Source organism: Octodon degus, unplaced genomic scaffold (genome assembly GCF_000260255.1).
Source record: "Octodon degus isolate 3935 unplaced genomic scaffold, OctDeg1.0 scaffold00083, whole genome shotgun sequence".
Lineage (NCBI taxonomy): Eukaryota > Metazoa > Chordata > Mammalia > Rodentia > Octodontidae > Octodon > Octodon degus.
The window spans coordinates 8,627,103-8,650,950 of record NW_004524659.1 but is presented as its reverse complement, the minus strand read 5'-3'; the positions used below and the strand labels follow the sequence as shown (position 1 = coordinate 8,650,950).

At 52.4% G+C, this 23,848-nt stretch overlaps 3 protein-coding genes across 9 annotated transcripts; 1 reads left to right on the top strand and 2 right to left on the bottom strand.

The window, feature by feature from the left end:
- Positions 1–1,931: 1,931 nt before the first annotated feature.
- Nfkbid (NFKB inhibitor delta) lies at positions 1,932–8,972 on the top strand. 5 transcript variants are annotated; one of them, XM_023721650.1, is made up of 11 exons: positions 1,932–2,040; positions 2,544–2,644; positions 2,839–2,899; positions 3,680–3,867; positions 3,951–4,056; positions 4,214–4,360; positions 4,479–4,530; positions 4,623–4,771; positions 7,310–7,426; positions 7,706–7,870; positions 8,358–8,972. In XM_023721650.1, exons 3-11 carry the CDS (start codon positions 2,885–2,887, stop codon positions 8,409–8,411), a joined length of 993 nt encoding a protein of 330 aa, XP_023577418.1. In that variant the 5' UTR covers positions 1,932–2,040; positions 2,544–2,644; positions 2,839–2,884; the 3' UTR covers positions 8,412–8,972. The 5 variants fall into 5 exon arrangements, with proteins under 5 accessions (XP_023577418.1, XP_023577416.1, XP_023577417.1 ...); XM_023721648.1 differs by having other exon boundaries at positions 1,932–2,058; XM_023721649.1 differs by lacking the exon at positions 1,932–2,040 and adding an exon at positions 2,097–2,266.
- A 4,782-nt stretch (positions 8,973–13,754) lies between these two features.
- Aplp1 (amyloid beta precursor like protein 1) lies at positions 13,755–23,341 on the bottom strand. Of its 3 annotated transcripts, none has more exons than XM_004636744.2 (17): positions 23,131–23,341; positions 22,105–22,248; positions 21,013–21,145; positions 20,695–20,807; positions 20,304–20,437; positions 20,031–20,212; positions 19,476–19,606; positions 19,028–19,102; positions 17,835–17,993; positions 17,629–17,757; positions 16,696–16,795; positions 15,268–15,375; positions 14,989–15,015; positions 14,728–14,798; positions 14,490–14,552; positions 14,212–14,355; positions 13,755–14,128 (listed from the first exon to the last, which is right to left on the bottom strand). In XM_004636744.2, exons 1-17 carry the CDS (start codon positions 23,275–23,277, stop codon positions 14,030–14,032), a joined length of 1,959 nt encoding a protein of 652 aa, XP_004636801.1. In that variant the 5' UTR covers positions 23,278–23,341; the 3' UTR covers positions 13,755–14,029. The 3 variants fall into 3 exon arrangements, with proteins under 3 accessions (XP_004636801.1, XP_004636802.1, XP_023577304.1); XM_004636745.2 differs by having other exon boundaries at positions 14,989–15,012; XM_023721536.1 differs by having other exon boundaries at positions 17,835–17,984; positions 23,131–23,313.
- Positions 23,340–23,825, bottom strand: LOC101564736 (homeobox protein Nkx-6.1-like). Its single transcript, XM_012515912.1, has one exon. It carries the CDS (start codon positions 23,823–23,825, stop codon positions 23,340–23,342), a length of 486 nt encoding a protein of 161 aa, XP_012371366.1.
- Positions 23,826–23,848: the final 23 nt, after the last annotated feature.

The following is a 23,848-nucleotide window of genomic DNA, read 5'->3' as shown; positions in this document are numbered from 1 at the left end:
GCAAATGCAAGGATCTGAGTACAATCCCCGGTTCCACCAAAAAAAAAAAAAAAAAAAAGTGAGTTTGAGGCCAGCCTGGGCTACATGAGTGAGTTCAAGGTCAGCTGGCACTACACAGTGCAACCCTGTTTCAAAATCAAAACAACAAATAATAAAATAAAGCCCTCAGACTGGGTTAGACCACCAAGGAAGTTTTACAGAGAGCCCCCCCTCCTTTCCCACACATGCACATGTAGGATTGAAGAGGAGGAGGAATCAGTCAGAGACACGGAGGTGGACTATAGGAGGAGACCCAGAAATTTGGACACTATGGTCAGCAGGAACCAAGAGCCACTTTCCTTGGGAACGCAGCCGGCTTGAAGGATGGGAATTCCTGGTGGCAGGCTTCCTTCACAGCTTTCTACCACAGCAGCCCACAAAGCGCCTGCCCTATGCTATCTTTTTTCTTCTTCTTTTTTTCGTTTAATTTTGACATAATCTCGATAAATCGCCGAGGTGACCGCTGGGTTTAGACTTGCAATCCTCTTGCCTCAGTTTCCCCAAGAGCACTGACTGAAATTCCAGGCACGCACAGGTACGTGCCAGCACACAGGAACCGTAAGGAATTATTTTAAATGACAATGAATATATGAAACCTGACTTTTGAGGCAATGTGGAAGAGGACCCCAGATTCTGAGACCAGGAGGGTCCAGATCCCTGGCTCCTCGGCCAGGACCCAATAACACTGTTCTGCCTGTCCTCCGCCTAGGGTCCAGGAATCAAAGTCTCTGACATCTATCTGCTTGGGCAGAGACTCAAAAGTCCAGGCTCCCTATATCCCCCTCGTTCCGGAGTCGGGCGCCTTGAGCTCCCGCAGATTAGGCACCCGGACTCCCCGAATCCCTCTAGGCGGTGGCGGCGAGAATGGGGTGGGGAGGTAGGGCGTCGAATCCTCCAAATCAGCCCCGCCCATTTAGAAACTGAATTTGCTGGAGCGTGGCGCGGGGACTCCCAGGCCTGTGGGCAGGGCCCCGCCTAGGACTGGGCGGTGCCAGCACCCCAATTTAAAACCTCGCGGGAGATAGGACCCAAGATCTGGGACGCGGCGGCGGCGGCTCCGCGGAGAAGCAGCTAGGCTGGCGCAGCGCAGAGGCCGAGGCCCTGGGGGCCCGCAATCCGCGCCACGGAATCCCCGAGGTAATGGAAGGGGGAAGGTGCGGCACGCTGGACTCCTTGGGAGAGGCAAGTCGCGCCGGGGCTTGGGAGGCTGAGGCAGGAGGATCGCAAATTTGGGCCCCGTCTGGTCAATCTGGCAATTTAACGAGACTGTCTCAAAACATAAGAGATCTGGGGACGTAGCTCAGTAAGAAGTCCTGGGGTCGGTCCCTAGGACTGAAAATAAAGCGACAGGCTGGGGTTGGAGTTTTGAGGGGTCAGCGCTGGAGTACCGCATCCTGGGTGCCGTGTGAGTGCCGGTGGTCTGCAGTAGGATCGGGACGGAGCGGGAGAATCCAAACTCCCGAGTCTTGGGGGCCTCGGGGACGGTGGATCCGGACTCCTGGGAAGTGTGGTGGGGACAATCGCTGGGGCCGCGGGGGGGAGGGGTCCGGGCCTCCTCTCCGCAGGAGGAGTGGGATTGAGGTTTGGGGGCGTGGTTGTTCAACCTTGGCCGTGAGGTCCACGCCGGCCGCGACCCTGCCCCAACCCCGGGATTTCCCCGATCGCCGAGCCTCCGGACCCCAGGCCCCCGGCTGAGCGGGAATTCCCCGCGCGCGGAATCCCCGCGAGCGCCACGCTCGGCCACGCACCAGTCTCCGCCGGACACCTGCGAAGCGGCGGGGGGTGGGGGTGGAAGATTCCCTTGCGTAGCGCCATGACGTCAGCGCGTCGCGCGCGGCGGTTTCCGAGTCCACCTCCGCTGCTTAACCCATCCTTTCCCGGAATCCGGCCTGCAAGGCTGGACGCTGAGGGTCTGGGCTTCCTGGGTCCGGGCGAAGAGGGTGTTGGGCTCCGGGACCGCTTCGTCTGTGCGTTGCTCTCTGGACCGCTGAGTCTGCAGAGGTTCGCGTGGAGTGTGAGGTCTGGATCCCCGGTAGTTACGGGGCTGTGTGCTCGCGGTCCTCGGGGAGGGGATTGGGGGACCCAGATTGCTGGTTTCCTTGGGAGAGAAGAGCAGGCAGGCCAGCCTCTAGAGCAGAGCGATATTGGGGACCTGGATGTGCATCTCTGAGGCTACGATGTCGGCACCCCAAGGCCGACCCAGACCTCGGGACTGAGTGAACAAGGGGTGAGATTTTTTTACGGAAGTGGAGGGGGTTGTTGCCGAGGGGCGCTCTCCTCCCCCTTCCTCAGTTTCCACGACGCTGGTGGAAACTTGGGTCAGAGGGAGAGTGCGGAGCAAAGGGAAGGAAACGGCGGAGGCGGGCGACGCACTCAGTCTGTTGGCTTTGGAGTTCTCCGGCGGCGTCGGTGTGCCAATTTTTCCGCGCGGGAGGGCGCCCACATCCACACCGTACTCTTGGGTGACTTAAGGACCCCGCCTGACTCTGTTTCTTCCTCCCCAGTGAGCCGGAATGAGCGAAGCCATTGCCAAACACAGACCGTGAAAAAACTCCTGGAAGAACAGAGACGTCGCCAGCAGCAGCCCGAGGCCTCGGGGGCACCGGTGAGGCCCCAGGATCCCTCCCTGTAGCTCATGCCGACTACGTGATGTCGGGGCAGGAATTTACTGGCTTGCTAGCCCTTAGGGCTGATGAGAGTTTGTAGTCCTTATGCTGATACCCTATAAGTCAGGACCAGATGCTGAGAATATGCCATATACAGAAATGGACCCTTACTACTTTTTGCTTCTGTTTATAGGCCCAATTCTCCCCTTCTCCAGCCCAGTCCCTGACCCCATCAGTGAATGAGGCAGAGCCTGGTAAGTCTGGAAACTCACCCGCTTCCCTCAGCTCCCCATCAGCTTCCTTCAGGCTCTCAGGCATCCCAAGTCTTAAAACTTTCGCCTGGGAATCAGTGAAAATTGATCTATTTTCTCTGGAGCCCCATAGACTGTGCACATAGTCCTTTAGGAGCCCGGGCCCTTGCTTTCCCAGTAGTCTCTACTTCTGTGCCGTTGGTGCATCAGGATTTTAGGCCCCTGGCCTTTGGTGGCCCAGAGGTCCTAACTTTCAGGGCTGTAGGAGTCACAGTACCGTGGCTGTGACACACCCACCCACCCCACCCCGCCTTGGGCCCCTTGTAACCAGCCCTGCCCTGCCCCTCTTCTCACACACAGGCCGTACCCACTTCTTAGCACTCCAGGAGACTCTGGGTTCTGGACTTGGCAGCTTGGCCCCCTCCACAAGCTTTCCAGACTGGGACCCCAACACGCATGCTGCCTATACAGACAGCCCCTGCTCTTACCCTGCTCCTGCTGCTGAAAATTTCCTGACTCCTGATTTCTACCCACCTTCCGACTCGGGAAGGCCAGGCCCATTTCCCCTGGGGATGGAGGTGAGATACTGTGTAGGGAGAAGATGCTGAAGATCCCTAAAAGTTCCAGTTGTCCTCATGCAGTATTGTAATATGTCAAGGGCTGGGGTAAGACCTCATTCCCCAGATGGGCAAAAACAAGGCTCAAAGGTTCAAGGTCACTTGGTGTGTGATAGAGTGGGAAGGGAGTTGTCAGCTAATTGTCTCCACTACCTGTACCCTTCAGGATCCCCTGGATACTCGCCTCTATGCGGAACCCTCCCTGCAACAGGCAGGATCCTGGAGAGTTTCTGGCCTCTCCCCAGGACCCCCACAGCTGCCCCCATGCACAGGACCATCTCTGGATGCAGCACGAGCTCACATGCTGGCATTGGGGCCCCAACAGCTGCTGGCCCAGGATGAGGAGGGAGACACGTGAGTACATGTGAAAGGGGGGGCATCTGCTGCCTCCTGGTCCAGCAGGGGCTGTTCTCACCACTGCCCCCACCTGCCTTCAGGCTCCTGCACCTGTTTGCAGCCCGAGGACTGCGCTGGGCAGCTTATGCTGCAGCTGAGGTGCTCCAGATGTACAGACATCTGGACATTCGAGAACATAAGGGCAAGGTGAGAAATGGGGGCCTGGAGTTCTGGGTCCTGCTGGCAAGGGCAGTGGGCTCTTGAATTCCTGAGACTGAGGGTGGAAAGGGCTGGGAGCCTAGCTTCCTGGTTTTCAGAGGGGAAGCTCCTAGGAGTCCACACTGACCTTTCCTGTGGCCTGTAGACCCCGCTTCTGGTGGCTGCTGCTGCCAATCAGCCACTGATTGTGGAGGATTTGTTGAACCTGGGTGCAGAGCCTAATGCCACTGACCATCAGGGACGTTCTGTCTTGCACGTGGCTGCCACCTACGGGCTTCCAGGAGTCCTTTCGGTATGGCCAGCTGGCATGAGGGGTGTCTGGGGTGGATTGGCTACTCAGATTCTAGCTTCCAGGCTAGGAAGCCTAAAAGACCCTTCCATAGCGCTTTTTCCCCTCCTCTTCCTCTCAGGCAGTTTTTAAAGCAGGAGTTCAGGTCAACCTGGAAGCCAGAAACTTTGAAGGTGAGCTGGTGTGGGCAGGGCTGTTTGCGACAGGCAAGGTTGGGCAGGGTGGGTATCCCAGGTGCACATCCCTTACTGTCGCCATTCTGCAGGCCTCACTCCCCTCCACACAGCCATCCTGGCCCTCAATGCTGCTATGCATCCACCTAGCCTTGGTCCCCGGATGCTGAGTACTCAAGCCCGAGACAGACTGGCCTGCGTCCAGATGTTGTTGCACATGGGTGCAGACCATACCAGCCAGGTGAGCTGGGCTGTGGGTGGCTAACCTGTGGGAGGGTATGTGGGACAGAGCCAACTGAATGTCCAGGACACTAACCAAAGGCTGATTTGTCTCTTTTGGGCTATGTGGCTTTGAGCAGGTTACTTCTGCGCCCTAGTAGTTGGTTTACAAGTAGTATGAAGGATCTTAATTTGAATTTGTCAGCTACTGACTATTTAACCAAGTTCTGAATGTAACAGATTTATTTGGATCCTCACAAACATGCTTTGAGGCAGATACTGCTGCTATTTCCCCTACTGACAAGCAGCGAGGCACAGGAAGTGAGAAATCTTAGAGGTTTTGTGCCAGGGAGGAGAGTAGTTCTACTTATTCTACTACTTCTACCTTCATCTTCTTTTGGGTGATAACAATGTCTTCACAGACTGGCTGAGAATGAAATATTACTTAGTTGCATTTTTTTTTTTTTAGTTCAAGAATTCTGCATACAAGCCCCACTTGGTGGTACATTTCTACAGTCCCAGTAATCTGGGAGGCTGAGACAGGACGCTTACAAATTTGAATCCAGCCTAGACAATTTAGCAAGGCCTATCTCATAATTAAAAAGAACTGCTAAGATGCAACTCGGTGTGAAGACCCCAGGTTCAATTCCCAATATGGGGGTGGAGGGGGAGAATTTTGAACACAGATACAGTATAGAAAACAGACTCCATATACCCAGCATCAGTAACCAGCAGCTCATGGCCAGCTCTGTCCCAGCTATTCTCTTTCCTATGTCAGTTTTCTTTTTTGGCAGTGCTAAAATTGAACCTAGGACCTTGCTGTACCATCCGTCATTATTTTTAAGCAAATCCAAATCCAAGCATATGATTATGTAATTATTTCCCTGTGTGTTTGTGTCCTTTTTTCTTTGGTGCTAGGGATTGAATCCAGAGTACATGCTCTGCCACAGAGTGGCTTGTGTCTTGGAAAGACAATTGTTGTACCCTTAATACCATCATCCTGCTTTTAAAACACTGGTGATCTCATCGTTGCAGATATACTGACTAGGTTCAAATTTCCTTTTGGCTGTAAAGTGATTCATTCGTTTTTCTTCAAAAAATAGGATGTAAATAAAGCCCACGTACTACAATGATAAGACTTTTTAAAAAATTACTGAGTATATGTTTGTGGTACTGAGGATTAAACCTAAGACCTTCAAACTGAGTTATGTCTTTAGTACTTTTATGTTTGTTGAGATGGAGTCTCACAAAGCCACTAATCTTCCCAGGCTGGGCTCGAACGTTCCTACCTCAGCCACTCAAGAGTGTTGAGATTACAGCTTTGTGCCACACCAGGATTTAAATTACTTTTAATATAGAGCTTTTTCCACCTATTTTTTCTTCATGACTGTGTTGGTTTCTTTGTACAACATATCAAAGTTTTACTTTTTACTTTTTTTTTTTTGTCTGTTTGGGACAAGGTCACACTGTGCAGGTTGGGCTGGCCTTGAATTCACTTTGTAGCCCATGCTGGCCTTGAATTCATTGCAATCCTCCTGTCTTAGCCTCCCAAGTGCTGCAATTACAGGCATGTGCCACCATGCCTGACAGAATTTTAATATTCATTTTAAAAGAATATAGGGCCAGCCAAATAGCTCACCAGATTAAAGCACTTGCAAGCAGGCACAGAGGCCGGGGGTTCAATCCCTGGGCCTGCCTTGCTGGCCTTGCCCCTGGTGCACACGGAGATGGCAATTGAGACTGGGTATGGTGGCACACGCCTGTAATCCCAGCTCTTGGGATGTTGTAAACAGGAGAATCCCTACAAGTCTGATCTAGTAGTGAGACCCTGAACACCCTGTAGACCCTTCCCTAAAATGCAAAAAAATATAAATTCTGCCAGGTATGGTGATACATGGCTGTAATCTGAGCACTCTGGGAGACTAAAGAACAAGGATTACAAGTTCAGGACCAGCCTGGGAAACAATGAGATGCTGTTTCAGAATTCTAGAGAGGATTGGGGATGTAGCTCAATGGAAAGGTCCTGGGTTTAATTCCTGGTACTACGTGGAGGTGGGAGGGGGAGAGAACATACATTCCTTAAAGGCATGTAATAAAGATCTCCTTTTAGGAAATGTCTTATTTTTCCAAAATATGAAGAGAATGAATGGTTCAGTACTGCGGTGGAGATAGCTTAATGAGTCTACCAGTAAATACTATCTCTTGTCCTTTTAGATAAAGTACAGTCTGTATGGGACAGGGTGCATTTTAATATGCTAAATAGAATGCAGGTGACAAGGACAAATGCCATCCTACAGAACTCCTTGGAGGAATTACAAAAGAGAAGCAGTTTCTTAGACACTTGCACAAGAAAATTAGAGTAAATTACAGTTCTGTAATTCGTGTGGTGTGAAGTGCTACCCCTTGAATGTGGCACTGTCATGTAGTACATAACACAACTATATACAGCACCAAGGGTGAGTCCAGCAGAGGAGGAGCAGGGTCTCTAAAGGCTCCTGGGTTCCAAGGGAGGGGTCTGAATGGAGGGTGAGCCTGACCTCTGCCACTCCCTTCCTCACAGGAGATCAAGAGCAACAAGACAGTTCTACACTTGGCTGTGCAGGCTGCCAACCCTACCCTGGTCCAGTTGCTGCTGGAACTGCCCCGGGGGGACCTACGGACCTTTGTTAACATGAAGGTGGGGGCCTGGGCTGGGTGTGTAGGTTGTGTAAGATAGGTGAGCGAAGGGCAGTGGGATGTTGGGATCCTGTGGCTATGGGACGTGAAGGGGACAGTGTGAGGTGTGAAGGGACATGCATGGGAGACAGACCCAGAGGGCTGTGTGGAGTGCAGCTGGGAAGGAGACATCTGGGATATGGCAGGGAGCTTAGGATGTGGAGGTGACAGAGATGCAGTGCACGGGGGGTCCCAGGCAGCTGAGCACAGCTCTTCATCAGCCTACCCGTCACTGTGCCAGGCCCATGGGAACACAGCCCTCCACATGGCAGCGGCCCTGCCTCCGGGACCTCTCCAGGAGGCCATTGTACGGCACCTGTTGGCAGCTGGAGCAGACCCAACTCTTCGAAACCTGGAGAATGAGCAGCCCATCCACCTGCTGCGCCCTGGGCCGGGCCCTGAGGGGGTGAGCCTCACATGGGTGGAGTGGCCTTTGAGGCAGCTTGTGGGCGTGGGGGGCTCTTCACCTGACCTGACATTAAAGGGTGAGCTCAACCCTTATCCGCCCATCTTAAAAATGTGACCCCTCATAGCACTGTCTGATCCTTGAGTGTGGTATCTCCTGACCTCTACCCCAACCCTGACTTTATGAGCTCTACTCCCAACCTTTAGTGTTGACCAGGATGTGGCTTCCACCCTCCCCTAGTGGGACTTCCAAACCCCTATCCCTAATCCTTGAGTCTTAACCTCAGATGGGACTTCTGTCCCTTGTCTCTACCTTTTCACTCCTTTTAGGGCTGATCCCAAGGTGGGAGTTCCCATCCAGCAACACCTGTCCCTTTTCTCTCCCCTGGTCTGAACCCAGGTCTAATCCCTAGTTGCATTGTGCACCCACTCTTGCCACTTCCCCTTCTACCTGTCCACACTTCTCACTCCCCCTTTCTTGCCCCCAGCTCCGGCAGCTGTTGAAGAGGAGCCGTATGGCGCCCCCAGGCTTGTCCTCTTAGGACTCAACTCAGACCTGGACTGATTTTCCAGTCCCCACCGTCCCGTGGGACAGTCAGCGTATGCTAATGATGCAAATCCATGATAATGTATGGGAACATCTTGCCATTAGGGTCTTACATTAAAACCCCAAAATGGCTGTGCGGGGTGTACTAGCCCCAATATTTGGGGTAGTGTGCTACCCCTCACCCACCACAAGGAGCCTTCTTAATGATTTCTGTGAAATCGAGGCCCCTTGATTGTTTCTGTGAAACACCCCAGACCTCTCTAACTGCCCCCCACCAGGATCTTTCAGGATCCTCTCCCAGCTCAGCCACCTGTACTCAGAAACACAGATGACATCTCCTCTGTGGTATTCAAGACATCCCAGAACCCTAGATGGCCCCTAACCCTCCCGAGGAGCCATACCACTTGGATCTGAACCCCTGAGATGCAGGAAGGGCCCTCTGGGACTCATGTGGCCCGGTTCCTACTGCTCTCTAAGAATTCAGTGGAGTCCCTGTCCCAGACCTCCACCGTCCCAGTGAATCATTTCCCTAACTTGCGTGTTTCTGAAGCACCTTATTAAACTCAGTTCAAACTAGGATTACGTTGTCTCATCCCTGGGGGCCGAGGGGTCACATTTGGATGGATGTGCTTGGTGGAACATGCAGTGGACACCAGGGCCATCCCCTCACCCTATCCAGCCAGCCAGGCCCCGTGGGTTATTCCTTACTGTTCTAGGAGCTGGAAAGCCAAGATCAAGGTGAGGCAGTCTGATGAGTGTATTTCCTGGTTTGCATGTGGCCGTCTTCCTGCTGTGGGCATCTGCACACCACTTTATCCTCTGAGAGGTGGAGTAAGCCTTAAAAGCCAGAGTTTGTTGAGGGAAGGCTCAGTGGAGAGCACTTGCCTAGCATTAAAGGCCCCAGGTTTGCAAACACAAAAAGGGCCAGCAAGTGCATGCGTGCTTTTCATTCCAGTGATTCTCAATCAGTGACTGATAGAAGATGTTGTTTAAATACTCCAGTCCTTCAGAAATGCGCTCTCCAACCCTGACTCCCAGAGCTCCCCACGACAGAACAAAGCTTCTGTTTTCTGTAGTGTTCAGGCTTGATAACACACTTTCTTGGCTGTTTTTCTTTTCTTTTTTTCTTTTTGAACTGGGGAACAAACCCAAGGCCGTTCCACTAAGCTACATCCTGGATGTGTGCATGGGGGGGGGGGGTGGCGGCGGTGGCGGCAGTTTTGGTTTTGTACCAGCAATGGAACTCAGGACCTTGCGTTTGCCAGGCAGGCACTGTGCCACAGAGATATATCCCCAGCCCTCGTCCTAGCTCCTTGACAGTGTTTTAATTTTGAGACAGGACTTCAGTCTCCAAGTTGCCCAAGCTGGGTTGGAACTTATGATTGTCCTTCCTCAGCTCCCGGAGTGCTGGGATTATAGGCAGGTACTTCACACTGGGCTGTTCTCCTTTCTCTGTGTCTCTGCCCTCTGATCCTTGCTTCTGTGTTTGTTTCTGGGGAAACCCACACTAAGGAAACCTCTGCCCACTCCTGTTACTAGCCACTCCCCACTCGCCACTGCTCTGGCTTTGTCAAGGATCATCTCAAGTTCCACCACCCCAGAAAGCCTCTTGGCCCACCAGAGCCCACCTGCTTGGAGCCTCTCATAGACAGTAGGCCAAGTACTTATTAGCGCACTGCAGGGCAGGTACCAGTGTCTGCATCCCAACACTTAAGGTATGAAAGGGCCACTTCATTGTGGTGTGGAGACCCGGACTGGGCTCAGCTGGCAGCACAGCTGTTGGCTTTGGTCGCTCCTGGCTGCTCTGGGAGGAATTCAAAGCAGCTTCCTTTAACCGTCTGATAGCTCGCTGACATGGCTGGATCTGCTGGGAATGGAGCAAGCATCTTTCCCTGTGGTCCAGGGGAGTAGGTGGGTCTCTTTGCATGGTTAAGGAGTCTCAGAGCACATTCCAAAAAACTGAGCCATGCTTTCCAGAATTCCACAGATAAAGTGAGTGTGGTGGCCAAGCCATCACAAAAGGGACATCATTCTGGGGCAGGAAAATTGGGAGACAGAGTTATCAAGAGCCAGCAATGTGGAGTGTCCCACATCAGCTGCCCTGTGCAGCTGGCAGGTAAAGAATTCATATGAGTGTGCTCTACTTCATTGATTTAAGAAGAAATTAGGGGCTGGTGAGATGGCTCAGTGGTCTAAAGCACCTACTTAGAACAAGCTTAGCAAAGCACAGGGACCACGGTTCAATCCCCCAGCACCACATGCCAGCCAGCTCCGCCCCCTGGTGTGCTGAGCTAGCCACACACACACACACACACACACACACAAATAAATAAATAAAATTTTAAAAAAAAGATTAAATGTGATAGGGTGATACCACCAATGTGATGGAATGTCTCTGGAAAGCTGCATTTTGGTGTGTGTATGTGGCACTAGGGATTGAACCCATCATGAGACGGGGTCTTGCTAATTTGTCCAGGCTGGCACCGAACTTAGGATCCTCCTGTCTCAGCTTTCTGAGCAGCTTGGATTATAGGTGTTCACTACTGTGTCTGGTACAAAAACTGTATTAAAAGAGTTAAGAAAGCCATTTTCAAGTTGAAAGGAGGGTTAGTTTAGGAGCATCAAGTGAGCAATAGCAAAATATTTTAATAACAGCACTCAAAGATTAATTATGCTAAATATCACCATTGTGTTAAAGAATCACTGATCATTTTGAGAAAAAATGGTCTTTTATTTCCAGTCTCACCTGCTGGAGCTTCCTTGCTATTGCTAGCCTGTTACCCGCTCGTGACTGAAAGCACGAAGGCAGCTTTTCCGCTGCCTTTGGTGTTAGTGATAGATTTCGGTGAGGCTGGTCTGAGTACTCCTGAACATCTAACCACTATCAGAATGATGGTGTAGACAAGAGCAGCAGCTAGTGCCTATAATCCCAGAATTATAGGAGCCTGGGGAAGAAGCATAGAAAGCTCAAGACAGGCCTGGGTAGCATTGCAAGATCCTGTCTCAAAAAATCAGCTGGCCAAATAGCTCAATGGATTAAAGTGCCTGCAAGCAGGTGCAGGGGCTGGGGGTTCGATCCCCAGGCCTGCCATGCTGGCCCCACCCCTGGGGCACACTGAGACAGCAATTGAGACTGGGTGTGGTGGTGTGTGCCTGTAATCCCAGCTCTTGGGAGGCTGTAAACAGGCAGATCACTACAAGTCAGATCTAGTAGTGAGACCCTGAACACACTGTAGACCCTTCCCTAAAATACAAAAAATTAAAAATTAAAAAATTAAAAAAAAATCAAACCAAATAAATCCTTTGGGGGCCAGGGAGATAGCTTAGTAGAATAAGTGCTTGCCTGGCAAGCACAGGGTCCTGAGTTCAATTCCCGGTACCGCAAAAAAAAAAAAAAAAAAAAAAAAAAAAAAAAAAAAACACGTCAGGACTGTAGTTCTGTCCAACTCCTAGTACCTGCCCCCACCCAGAAAAAGATGCAAGCTGAATGCTTCAATAAAGCTGTGACACTGTCTCCAACTTGCATTATGAAGATATCTCTCTCCTTATGTGTACTAGATGAGCATTTAATATACATGGCTTATGTTTATGTGGATCTATTATGAAGAATCACCGCTTTTTGGAAGAATTAGAAATAGGTGCTCCCACCCCAAGCCATCTGTCAGAAACGGGTAAGACATACTGATATTAGAACACAGCATTTTACTGCCATCTGTTGGGAAATGGTAAAATGTCAAGTCTACTGTAGGGCTTTTTTCCGACCTGCAGGCAGCCTTTTTTTTTTTTTTTTTGGCTGAAGCATCTTAGGTCTCATAAAATACACAATGTAGGTAACTTTAATTCCTTTAAAATTATTTTTATTATAACATTTTAAAAATGAGGGCAACCAGGTGTGGTGGCATGTGCTTTTAATCCCAGCAATCTGGGAGCATTAGGCATGAGGATTGCAAGTTTGATCCCAGCCTGGGTGACATATAGACTCTGCCTCAAAAGTTTAAAAAGTGTCAAAAAGGGCTGATGTAACTTTGGGTTGGATTCTCAATACTTCCCCCACCTCCAAAGGTAGGTTTTGGGTTGTTTATGCCCTCTCTGGTGAGTGGTGGGTATTGCCTGGCCTGGAGTTTTCAAGTGCACAATTTGAACACCTTATGAAACAGTCTTGAATTAGTAGACAGCCTGGTAAGTGGCTGAGCATGTGCACCAAAGGTAGGTTGCCTACAATAAATGCTTAGCTCCCATTTTTCCTAGATGGTAATTTAAGTGTGTGATATAACTCCACCACTTCCTAATCTCTAGATGGTATAAATTAGTTTCATTTCCATGGAGTAGAATTAATCATTAAGTATACAATATCTATAAAGCCCTTGAGGCTGTTTCTGGCCTAGGGAGGGCACCATATGAGTGTTTGCTCCTATTAACATTTTAAATTTATTTAACCAATACCTTCTAAGTGTGGACACACTTAATATTTCCACATATAAGCTTTTTTTTTTTTTTTTGGTAGTGGAAATTGAACTCAGGGCCTCACACTTGCCAGGAAGGTTCTATGTTGCTGAGCCATATCCCCACCCCTCATACATGCCCTTTTAATCCTCATTTTAACTGTCTTGGGACAGATATCAGCATAGGTAGAGGACCAAGTTCAACATGCCATCCAATGGGGTATGACAGGTTAGGTGTTTGGAGACCTCACGTATTCCTTGCTGGGACACCTGACTGGAGTTTTCACATCCCAGGAGGATTTCTTATGGCCTCTTTAGGAAGCAGTGAGGACTTTGGGAATAGGAAGGTTGTTTAAGATTCCCAGTCCCTAGCAGGGCTTGGTGGTGCACGCTTGTCACCCTAACACTCTGAAAAGCTGAGGCAGGAGGATCACAAGTTTGAACCCAGCCTTGGCAACTTAATGAGACCCTGTCCCCCTCCCCATTTTTTTTTTTTTAAGGCTGAAGATGTAGCTCACTGTGTGTGTGTGTGTGTGTGTGTGTGTGTGTGTGTGTGTGTGTGCGTGAGTGATTCCCCCAAGGTTCTCAGGGTAGGGTAGCTTCTCAGTGTAATTGCGTTTGTGAGTTAAGTAAAGCTGGAGAAAATTTGCAACCTCTGTAGGGTCCATCCTGGCGACCAGCAAATAGATGTTTGGAAGTCGCAGATCGTTCAGCACCATGGAAAGCGCCTGCGCAGGAGCAAAATCCCCTCTGTATAAGGCTCCGCCCCGCTTGCCAGCCCTTCCGCAGGTTTAGCCCAGACAAGACCCGCAAAGATCGACAAACACTCCAGCTGAATTTACACACTGAATCTCCCATAGAGACACTAGATAGCCTGGTGGGGAAAAAGACTTTATTGGGATGTTAAGGGGAGAATGTGGGCGGGGGAATTCCAGGGAGCAACAGACACTGGAACCAATGTGATCACCTTAAGGAGCAATAAATTAACTTGTAAAATAAATAAGGCGAAGAGGTCCCAAGTGAGGCGGCAGCGGGGCATACCTGCGGGATTTCTTAGGGATGGAATTTGGAATTGGAAAGGAGGCGTTAGAATGAGCTTGTCAAGATCTCCCTCCCCACCCTGGGCTGGGAGTTGGGATTGTGGGGCGCCAGGAAGAGAGCAGGCCAGGGCTCAGGGTCGGTCCTCCAGGAAGCGGTAGGTGGGGTTCTCATAGCCGTGCCGCTGCAGTTCTCGCAGCTGCTGCTCCTCCAGGCTCAGCATGGGGTCCACCTGCAGCAGGGGCGGGAGGGGGCTGGGGCCTCGCTGCTGAGCTCAGGGTCGCTCCATACCCACAGCAGGTTTGGTGGTCTCACCTCAACCACCCCGTGGCTGATCGCTCCATAGGGCTTCTTCCTGCGCAGCAGCAGCATGGACAGCACGATGAGGGAGGCCCCGCCTGCTCCCATGATCAGCAGGCCCGACACGGCCTCACGGGACACGCCTGTCCCGGCAGGTGCCTGCGTGGAAAAGGACATGGGACCCAGGATAATTCTGAGGCTCGTCAAGGTTGTCTACGACTGTGGGAGCCACAGCCTAGACACTGGTCTCCGACATCTCCCCCTAGGGACCTCGGGGTTACGCCTCCTCTTACCAGCTCATCTCTCTGAATCTCTGAGGAATGGAAAGGAAAACCCCTTGGGACAGATGCATTCACCTGGGGGAGCAGGAAGTGTCATGGACCCCACCTTCTTCCTTCCCACAATCAAATCCATAACTGCAGCCCCCTCTTCCCTCAGATCAAAGACATCAAGCCCCAGCACCTCTTCCCTTACCCCCAGGATCCTCCATGCCCACTGATCTTACTTTAGCAGCCCACAGATCCTACTCACCTTTAGCTCATACTGCTCCAGAGGCGATGTCTTCTCCTTCCCAGAGGATGCAGCATCTTGTTCTGTGGACCCTAACCCCCAAGTCCTATCTCACTGTTGAGGATTCAGAGGGGTGCTGTTCCCACCTGAGGAGGGGTGTCAGAAAAGGCACCAGACCCTACCCCCAGAAGACCTAAATTTGTTCATATATGGATCCTTGTCCACTTTGGATATAGGTTCAGTGGGATTCAGTGGCCAATGCCTACCTTGTGTGACACTCACCTTTTGGAAGAGTCACAGGGGTATCTGCTGTAGTCAAAGTGGGCAAGGCAGGTGGAACAAGAGAAGAGGGCACCATCAAAGAAAGAGTGGAGAAACACCCTCCCAGGGACCAAAAGAGGACCAAAGAACCTACAGAGGCCTCCAGCCTCTGAGATATTCCTCTCCATCCTGTCTCCCCTACTGTGGTGGCTAAGACACTCCCACATTCTAGGGGATTGGTCATGAGGCCAGAGGCTTGTCTCCAAGATCTGGGGGTTCTCTACATTTAGCTTCACTCACCATCCTTGGAATCTGGAGGCTGCAGCCCACCCTTGTCCTCACTGCTGCCCCCAGGTTCAGGAGCTTCCAATTCATTGGGACCCAGATGTTCCGAACGGAGAAGTTCTTCTGAGGGGAATATGCAGGGAGGGGGCTGAGGTAGTGAGCATAGGGATTCCACAAGCCATACAGGGTGAGTGCAAAGCACCGAGTAGTGGAGTTATTGGGAGGTCGTGCAAGCGGCAGAGGCAGCCCTAAGAGCAACCTGGCCAAGCAGAGAGCTGGACAGAAGAAATGATGCAATGATGGGGGGGGGGAGGTGGCAGGCAGGGAAGAGGCTAGTTTTTAGAGTCTAGTTTCATTAAATATCAAAAGATTTAGATGTGAGTCATCCAGGAGGAAGTCACAATAGATCCAGGGCTGTTCAAGGTCACACTCTCAGGTATTCATGTTCTTGTGTCGGTTCCTCTCATTGAATCTCAGCTCAGTTTGTAACTTGGTTTAGATGACTGAATGTGGGCCCAAGCCTTAACTAGATCTGGAGGGGTAGGAGCTACAGCTCATTGACAGAATTTTTTTAGCATGTGCAAAATGTTATTTCAAATTCTGGGGAGATAGCCCAGTGGCATAAGCACCTGCCTGGCAAGCACAAGGTCCCGAGTTCAATCCCCGGAACTATATATATATATATATATATATATATATATATAATTACAGTCTTCATCACTGAAAAAAATAAAAGATCTGGGAACTTCCACTTTTCTGCACTGGGGGGGGGGGGGTCTGAAATATCATGTAGGAAGCTCCATGGAGAGGTTCCTTGGAGGCAGAGGCCTGATCCTACCTGGAAAGGGCAACAGGCACATTTGCTAGAGTCTAGTTCCTTAGTGATCCTCTAGCTAAATACAGTTGCTCATTTACTACTGGGAAGCTCACCAGGAGAACTATCCAATTCTGAATTCACAACAGTCAGCAGAATCATGAGCAAAGAAAAAAAAATTTGCCTTTTTCTTTTTTGCCATTTTGAAACAGGGTCTCACTGTGCAGTTCAGGTTGGCTTTGAGCTCACTTTGTAGTCCAGGCTGGTCTCAAACTTGCAATGATCCTTTTGCCTCAGTCTCCTGAGTGCTGGTACGACAGACATGCACCACCATCCAGAAGAAAAATGGTTTTGAGGATCAAAATGTTAAGTTCTGAAGTTTGTTATGTAAGAGTAGATAACTGAGCTGTACAAGGTACACACCTGCAATCCTAGCTCTTGGGAAACTGAGGCAAAATGATTGTGCATTTGAGGCAAGCCTGGACCATACAACAAATTCCAAGCTACCCTGGACTACATAGCAAGATCCTGTCTTTAAAAAAAGTAACTGAAATGGGAGGGTTGTGGTTTGAGGATCAAAGTCTGCCTTCAGAGATTTGGAATAGGGATCAAGGGCAATGGGCACTCACGAATCTGGGGCCGCAGTTCCTGAGCCAGGTGGGGGTTCTGGTCAAGCAGCCCCAGGCTCTGATTCATCCTTTCCTCAATCACTTGAAGGTGGGTCTGCACCTGTGGGGAGTAAGTATGAGAGATGGGCTGGGTGCAGTAGCACACACTGATAATCCAAGCTACTCAAGAGGCTAAGGCAAGATTGCAAGTTTGAGGATAGCCTGGGAAATTTATGAAGAACTTAGACCCAGTCTAAAATGAAAACATAAAAATAAAACAGGTTGCGATATAACTTAAAGGTTAGTGCCTCCCTAACCATAAGTGTGAGCTCCTTGGGCCCAAGGAAAAGGGAGGTACAAGAGGCAAGTATAGGATACAAGGAATATGGTACAGAAGGCAGGAAGTAGGGTAAATGGGGCCGCTGGGTAAAGCAGGGTCTGAGGAACAGAAAGTGGGGTTGGGGCAGGTTCCAGAGACAGGAAGAACGGGAGACTAATATAGAAATGACAGGGGTTCAAGGGCAAGATATGAAATTTAAGAGTACAGAACAGAGCTCTTACAGGCAGGAAAAGTCTCCAAGAAATAGCAATTATATTCTGAGGACACAGAACAGGGGTCTCTGGGAAAACAAATGGAACTAGGGAAAAAGGAAGGTTGAGGGAAAGGAAAGGGTTTAAGGCCCAGGAAAAGGAAGTAGAAATCCGAGGGACAGGAAGTAAGAATTCAAAGGAAGAGAAGGGGATCAAAGGCAGTGTTGGCGGGGAGCAGTGTTCCAGGATCAGGAAGTAGGGTCTGAAGTAAGAAGTGAAGATGAGGAACTGGGAAAGGTACTGAAGCCCAAGGACTTTAAGTATAGGCAGGGGGTCCAAGGCACAGGATGCAAGCAACAAGAGCCTGAGGGCCTGGGATCTGGAGGCTAGCAGGGCACCAGGGAGTTGGCGGCTTATGAGCACCTGGAATCGCATCTGCTGGGCTTTCTCAGGATCCACAGCAGCCACATGCTGGTAGTGTCGCAGTGTGTGCCTTTGCTCCTTTTGCTCTGCACGAAGGTAGCGCCGCAAGGCCACCAGGACACGCTCTGCCTGTGGGAGGGACAAAGTCTGCCTAGACCTGTTGCAACCCTTCTCTCCCTCTGCTCTCTGTCCCCACCACCCTGTACCTGAGGTGGGTCCCCCTGCAATGCTGCCAGGAAACCTTCCAGAGCAGCCCGGCGTTGGTCATTGATAAGGGCAATAACTCGAGTGGCATGGGTCTCCACCAGGCGCTGTCGCTCACCAGACACCTGCTCCTCCAGGGTCTGCAGAATGGACTGGAAGTGCTGGTGTTGAGGATGGGGAGGTGGGAGTGGCACAGAGTCAGGAGAGGTAAAGACATGTGAATGTGTGGGCCGAAGGGATTCTAGAGAGACAGAACTATTGGGGCAAATGGGGTGGGGTTCTGTGGCTCTGGCCTGGACAGAGCCACCTGAGATGGGACTAGGTCAAAAGGGCGCTACACTTGAAGGGGTGCTACATAGACAAACAATGTAGGGTCAGGGATAAGCCTCCTCCTGGGTGCAAATCTGAGGGTATAAATTATCAGACTAGTTGGGAAGAACCTAGGAAGAGAACTGGTCAGTGTTAAGCCCCTGCAAGTCTTTTAGGGACCGCAGGGTTTGAGACCTGGATAAGCCCCAACCAGAGATAGGCTGTGCCTCAATGAGACCCATGGGATAGGGCTGAGGGTTGGAATGCAGCCTAACTTGAGTGGGGTGTGCATGTGGTTTGGTTGCACCTAGGTAAGGTGGAAGGAGACCAGGTCAAAAGCTAGGAGGCAGGACTTACCAAGGAGGGATTAAGTAAAAGTAAGACAGACTGGCAGGTCTAGAGTGCAGGTGGGGCCTAACAGGGATTTGGATGCCTCCAAGAGAAGCTGAGTAGAACCCAGCTATCATTTCAGGGGACCAGGCTTGGGAGAGGACTCCAGAGCCAGATCTCAGAAAGAAGTCAACCCAAGAAGGGTTAAGGCTGGCCCAGTGTGGTGGCACACACCTGCAATCCCCAGAGGCTGAGGCAGGAGGATCATTGCGAGTTCCCCAGCCTGGGCTACAAAGTGAGTTCAAGGTCAACCTGAATTGTACAGCAAGACCCTGTCTTAAAAAAAAAAAAAAAAAAAAAAGACCCTGTCTCAAAAGGGGAGAGGGTAGGCCTAAACCTAGCCAATCTAAGGAAGAGAGCAATGTCAGATCAAGAGTGGCAGGGCTAAGTTGGAGGTGTGGGGCCAGGAAACACCAAGGTAGGTAGGAAAGGGTTGACATGGATGGGGTAGGACTTGGCTAGAGCCAGGCTGAGACCATCCAGCCCCTTGTCCTACCTCATTCAGGGCCTGTCTGTCAGCTTTAGGCAGGTTCTTGGACTGGTTGTCTGCCATAGCCCATTCACGCATCACCTGGGGGTGGGACAGAATTTCAGGATCCCATAATCCACCTGATTCATCCATCAAGTCTCCCAACCTCTTGTCGAGACTTTGGAGGACACAGAACCCTAAAGTCCCACTAGCTCTTGTGTTCCCAAGAGGAAAGTTCTAGGGGGAGTTTAAAGTGGAAGTGTACCATGGGCCAGAGTTTCCAGAGAACCTGGTAGCATCTCATTGGGATTCTAGGGATCCCTGATCATCGCAAGGGGTGGCTTTAAGGTGTTAGGATTGAGGGAGTTTGGGAAGTCCTCAGATATGTGAGCATAAGTGGGTTCCTCAGGAAATTTTTGGCATTTTAGGGAGCTCTATGATGGGGATGGTGGGTTCTTGGGCCCCCAGTATCCACCTCATTAATCTGGCGCATCCTGCGTTCCTCCAGGTCCATCTTGGCCCTCAGGAACCCCTCGTGCTCACTGATTTCCCCAGGCATGCCGAAATAAACATCCACACCATCAGTGGGCCTTGGGGTTGGAGTGACTGCAAGACCATAAGGACCAGGAGGTTGGCCTGTAGCGTACCTCCAGGTTGCTTTCCTACCTGAAGAAACTCATTTCTTAGAGTGCATTGGAGATCATCATGTATCCAGTTGAGCTATCAGTGCTGCATCATGGGAGAAGTAATTCTGGACCTGGCCTGTACCTGAAAAGCTTTCACTATCTTCTAAGCTTTCCTCAAATGACCCTTAGGACCTACCAAATGGGCCCTCCATTTCCAAGGATTCCCAAAATGCCTTGTGCCTTTGCATTCTTCACGAGCTGACCCTTAGTTACTTCTATCTTTTCCATTTCCTCCTACCTGGGGCCTCTCTCCCACAGGTCCCCCCTCAAAGGCCCCTATGGAAGACCCCCCAAAAAAATCACCCTTTCCTCAGTGGTGGAGAGGACTGAGAGGACTACCTTACCTTTGCTGATCACAGCAGGGGTATGGGAGCTTGGGAGTGGGACTCTTTCTTCCTCTTCCTCTTCAGCCTGGGGGGGCTCCACAAAGTAATCATCTACTGGCTGTAGGAAGGATTCTTCCTCTTCCTCATCTTCACCCCTCTCTGCTCTGCCCCCCAAGGGCCAGGACCTCGTGGATGGGTCACTGAGGGAGAGGAAACCCAGGCAGTAGGATCCTGAGCATAAGCCCCAAGGCTTCCATCCTCTGCCCTAGGAGCATTAGGATGGCCACTCACCCAACTTCTGTCCCAGATGGGTTGGAGGTCACCGGAGGGGGACAGCATACATATTCCACACCTCGGAACCGATCCTCCCCACAGGGCAAAAGCATGCCTGAGCCATGCAGGATGAGGCCCTGGGAGCTGCAGGCCTGTGGGAAGAGCGGGCCCAGATGCCAGGACTGTGAAGTAGAAGGGTGTAGACTGGAAGCCTGGATGCCTGGGTCTTGGGGGCTGATAAGGCTGGGAGCCTGGATTCCTGGTTCTGGAGGAAAGGGTTGGAGGATGGAATTCCCAGATCCCAGTGGGAACAGGGAGCTGTAACAAGACCCCTAGATCTGGTGAGAGAAGGTGTTAGGAGCATGGACTCTGGGGTTCCAGTGGGGCATAGGTGGGTCAAGGTCCTGACCTCCTGTGCCTCCTGATGCCTCCGGTTTAAACTTTCACACTGGTCCATGCGTTCTTGGTGCAAGAACCGGCAGCCTTCCGGCACCAGCAGGGCTTTGCTCACAAATTCACCGGCTGAGGAATGGGGGACACCAGAATGAGATTCTCCCCCAGTCACCAGCTCCACCCTTGTCAGAACCCAGATATCTTGTCCTCTGAGGCTTCTCTGCCCCGTTCTGGACCTGACACCTAGCCCCCTAATGTGGGCCAGAGAGACAGGGCTCTGAAACATTTCCCAGAAACTCCCACCTCCATTTCCCTCTCCCAGCCTGTGACTCACGCAGGCAGCGGAAGCGCACAACCTGGTGGTGAGGGTGGGCACAGCGGCCAGTCCGGCTCCCCCCACACCAACGCTCCATAGGGATGGCCTGTGCCGCCTGCTCCACACGGGTAATGTGCAGCTCCGGATACATCTGGGGGTACCAAGGAGGGACAATCAATCCACTATCCTGCCCCTGCCACCCACCCTTTTCCACTGGTCATGTTCCTTTTTAGGGTGTGTCCTCCACTCCTATACTGAGCTACATGCCTAGCTCTTCTATTATCTCTGTATTTGTTTTTTAAATTTTGTGACATGGGCTTGATAGGTCGCTATATTACCCAGGCTGGCCTCAAACTTGTGATCCTTCTTCTTTGACTTCCCAGGAATGCATCACTGCACCTGTCTCAAGACTCTAGCTCTCATAAGGACATGTCCCTAGACTCTGCTTCCCACAGAACCCATCTAAGGTATCGAAAGTCTCCCGTGGTCTTTGGCCACCATCCTCCCCTCCGTAGGCACTTCTTTTCCTGTCCAGTTGCTTCATGAAGAGCCTTTCATCTGCTTATAAATTCAACCTCTGTAAACTCACTTCTCTGGTCACCCTCCAGAATCAGGTTTTCCTCTCCCTAGATCTTTCCCTCCTCCAAACCCTTTTGGTTTGGCCTCTCAGTTAAGTACTCCTCTTTTTTACACCCGCCTTCTCATAGCCACGCCTCCCGGTTATCCGCTTGCTCATTGGGCCCCACTGCTCCCTTCACCCTATCTTGCTGCCCCGTGCGTCTCTTGGTATTAGCCCCACCTCTCCGCTGGCCACGCCCACCTATGCTCGTACTTTTACCAAGCCCACCAGATTTCTAAACCCAGTTCTTCCCCTGACCATCTTCCTTAGAAGGCGTCTTTGCACAGCTCTCTCTTCTCCAGACTTAAGTTTCTCAAATCAGGTCCTGATCTCGCCGCTTCATTGGCCACGTCTCCCAATTCCTTTTGCCGCTTTAGATCCTGCGTCTCCAAATGCTCTGCCTTTAGAGAATCTAGCGTTTCACAAACGACTTCACCTCATCTGGGACCCACTCCCCCGCCGCGCACGCCTCTTCTATAGGCCCCGCCCACCTGTCTGCAGTACTCCAGCACGCGCTGCGGGTCCCGGAGACAGCGTCGTGAGAGCTGTGGATCTGGTTCCCAACGGCCGGTGCGCAGGTCTCGGTGAAGCGTTGGGAGCCCACATAGTCCTGCCACCTGAGCCAACCCCGGAGCCTAGCCGTGGAGGTGGAAAAAGCAGCAAAGGCCCGGGGGTCATTGGCATATGGGTTCCCAGGTTCATTGCTCCCTAAGATCCAGAAATTCAGACCCCCAGCTGCAGTCCCTTTCCCCCAAGCACTCCGCACCCGCCTTCTTGGAAAACACGGTTTCCTGGGAAACAGCTCCTGCAGGGAGGGGGCGCCGCAGCTCTCCCGTTGCTATGGCAACCCAGGTCCCCCCCCCCCAGGGTTTCTTGAGGCTTGTTGCTGCGGAGACAGACTCCGCCCCCACCCCAAAGCAGTCGCTCTGGAACTTGAAGGGGTTAAGCCTGAATCGTGGGGGAGGAGGCCTGAACCCAGGCGTTCTGGCCCCTCCTCCCTCCATCCCTAGTTCAGGCTTCCCATTGCGGGGGTGCAAAGACCACAAGGCCTGGCTCCCAGCAGGCTTGGACACAAGGGCCTTGAGGACTGTGGAGCTACATCCTGGTTGGGTGTAGTGGCTGGGGGCCGGGATTCCTGGGTCCTGAGACTCTGCGAGGACCTTTATTTGGGTACACAGGGTGCAAGGGGCCTGCATTCTCGGATCCTAGTGCCTTGCTGCCTAGTGGGTCTTATGTTCAAGTGGGAAGGTGTTGAGGCCTAGTCTTCTGGAGTGAGAGCGTCTAGAGGGGTAGGCTGGACTTCTGGAGCCAGGGTCAGAAGTGGGTAGGATATCAGCTGATGGAGGAGCCCAGACCAGGAATCCTGGGTTCACGAATACCTAGTGCCGTCAGGGGCGCCTGGGGGCGGGCCACCTGACTGAAAGGACTGCGCTTTCTGCCCTGGACACGTCCGCGTCGGGGTCCTGAGGCTCGATCCCGCACCTTCCCTCATCCCCCAGGACCCGGCCCGGCCTCACCTCGGCCTCGCCAGTGCTCCCACCGGCCTGGCTCCCGACGGCGAGCTGCGCGCGCAGAAGCAGAAGCAAGAGTGGCAGCAGCAGCGGCAGCGGCGGCGGGCCCGGGCGGCGGCCCGCACCGCGAGCGGTGGGGCTCGCGGGCCCCATGTCCCAGCCCTGGTGCCCTTAGGTCCCCTGCGCTCCCGCCCGGCCCGGCCCGCAGCAGGCACTTACCGGACACAGTCCCCGCCGAGAAGACCCGCACGGCCCCCAGCAACAGCAGCAGCGGCAGCGGCGGCGGCCGCGGCAGAGGCGGACGAGGCGGAGGCGGACGAGGCAGAGGAGGCCGAAGAGCCGGAGGGCGAGGCGGAGGGCAGCGCCGCGCCCGCGGCCGCGGGCATGGAGGGCCGGCTCAGGATGTCGTTGATGCCGTGCGGCGTGGCGGCCGAGAGCTGCTGAGGGGCGCTGCCCAGCGCCGAGAGCCCGCCCGCCGCCGGGGGCTTCAGGGCGCCGGGATTGTGCGCGCCCAGTGGCGGGGACGGCGAGGACGAGGAAGACGAGGACGAGGACGAGGGCGGTCCGGCCGGCAGCGGCGCGTAGGCGGCGGGGTAGAGCGGCGCCTTCATCTCGGCCATGCTGTGCAGCGCGGCGAGCGGCGGGCTGCCGAGCAGGAAGGCGCTCTGCCGGGGCCCGTCCATCGCGCCCGCCGCCAGCATCCCCGGCCGCGCTCAGGGCGCGT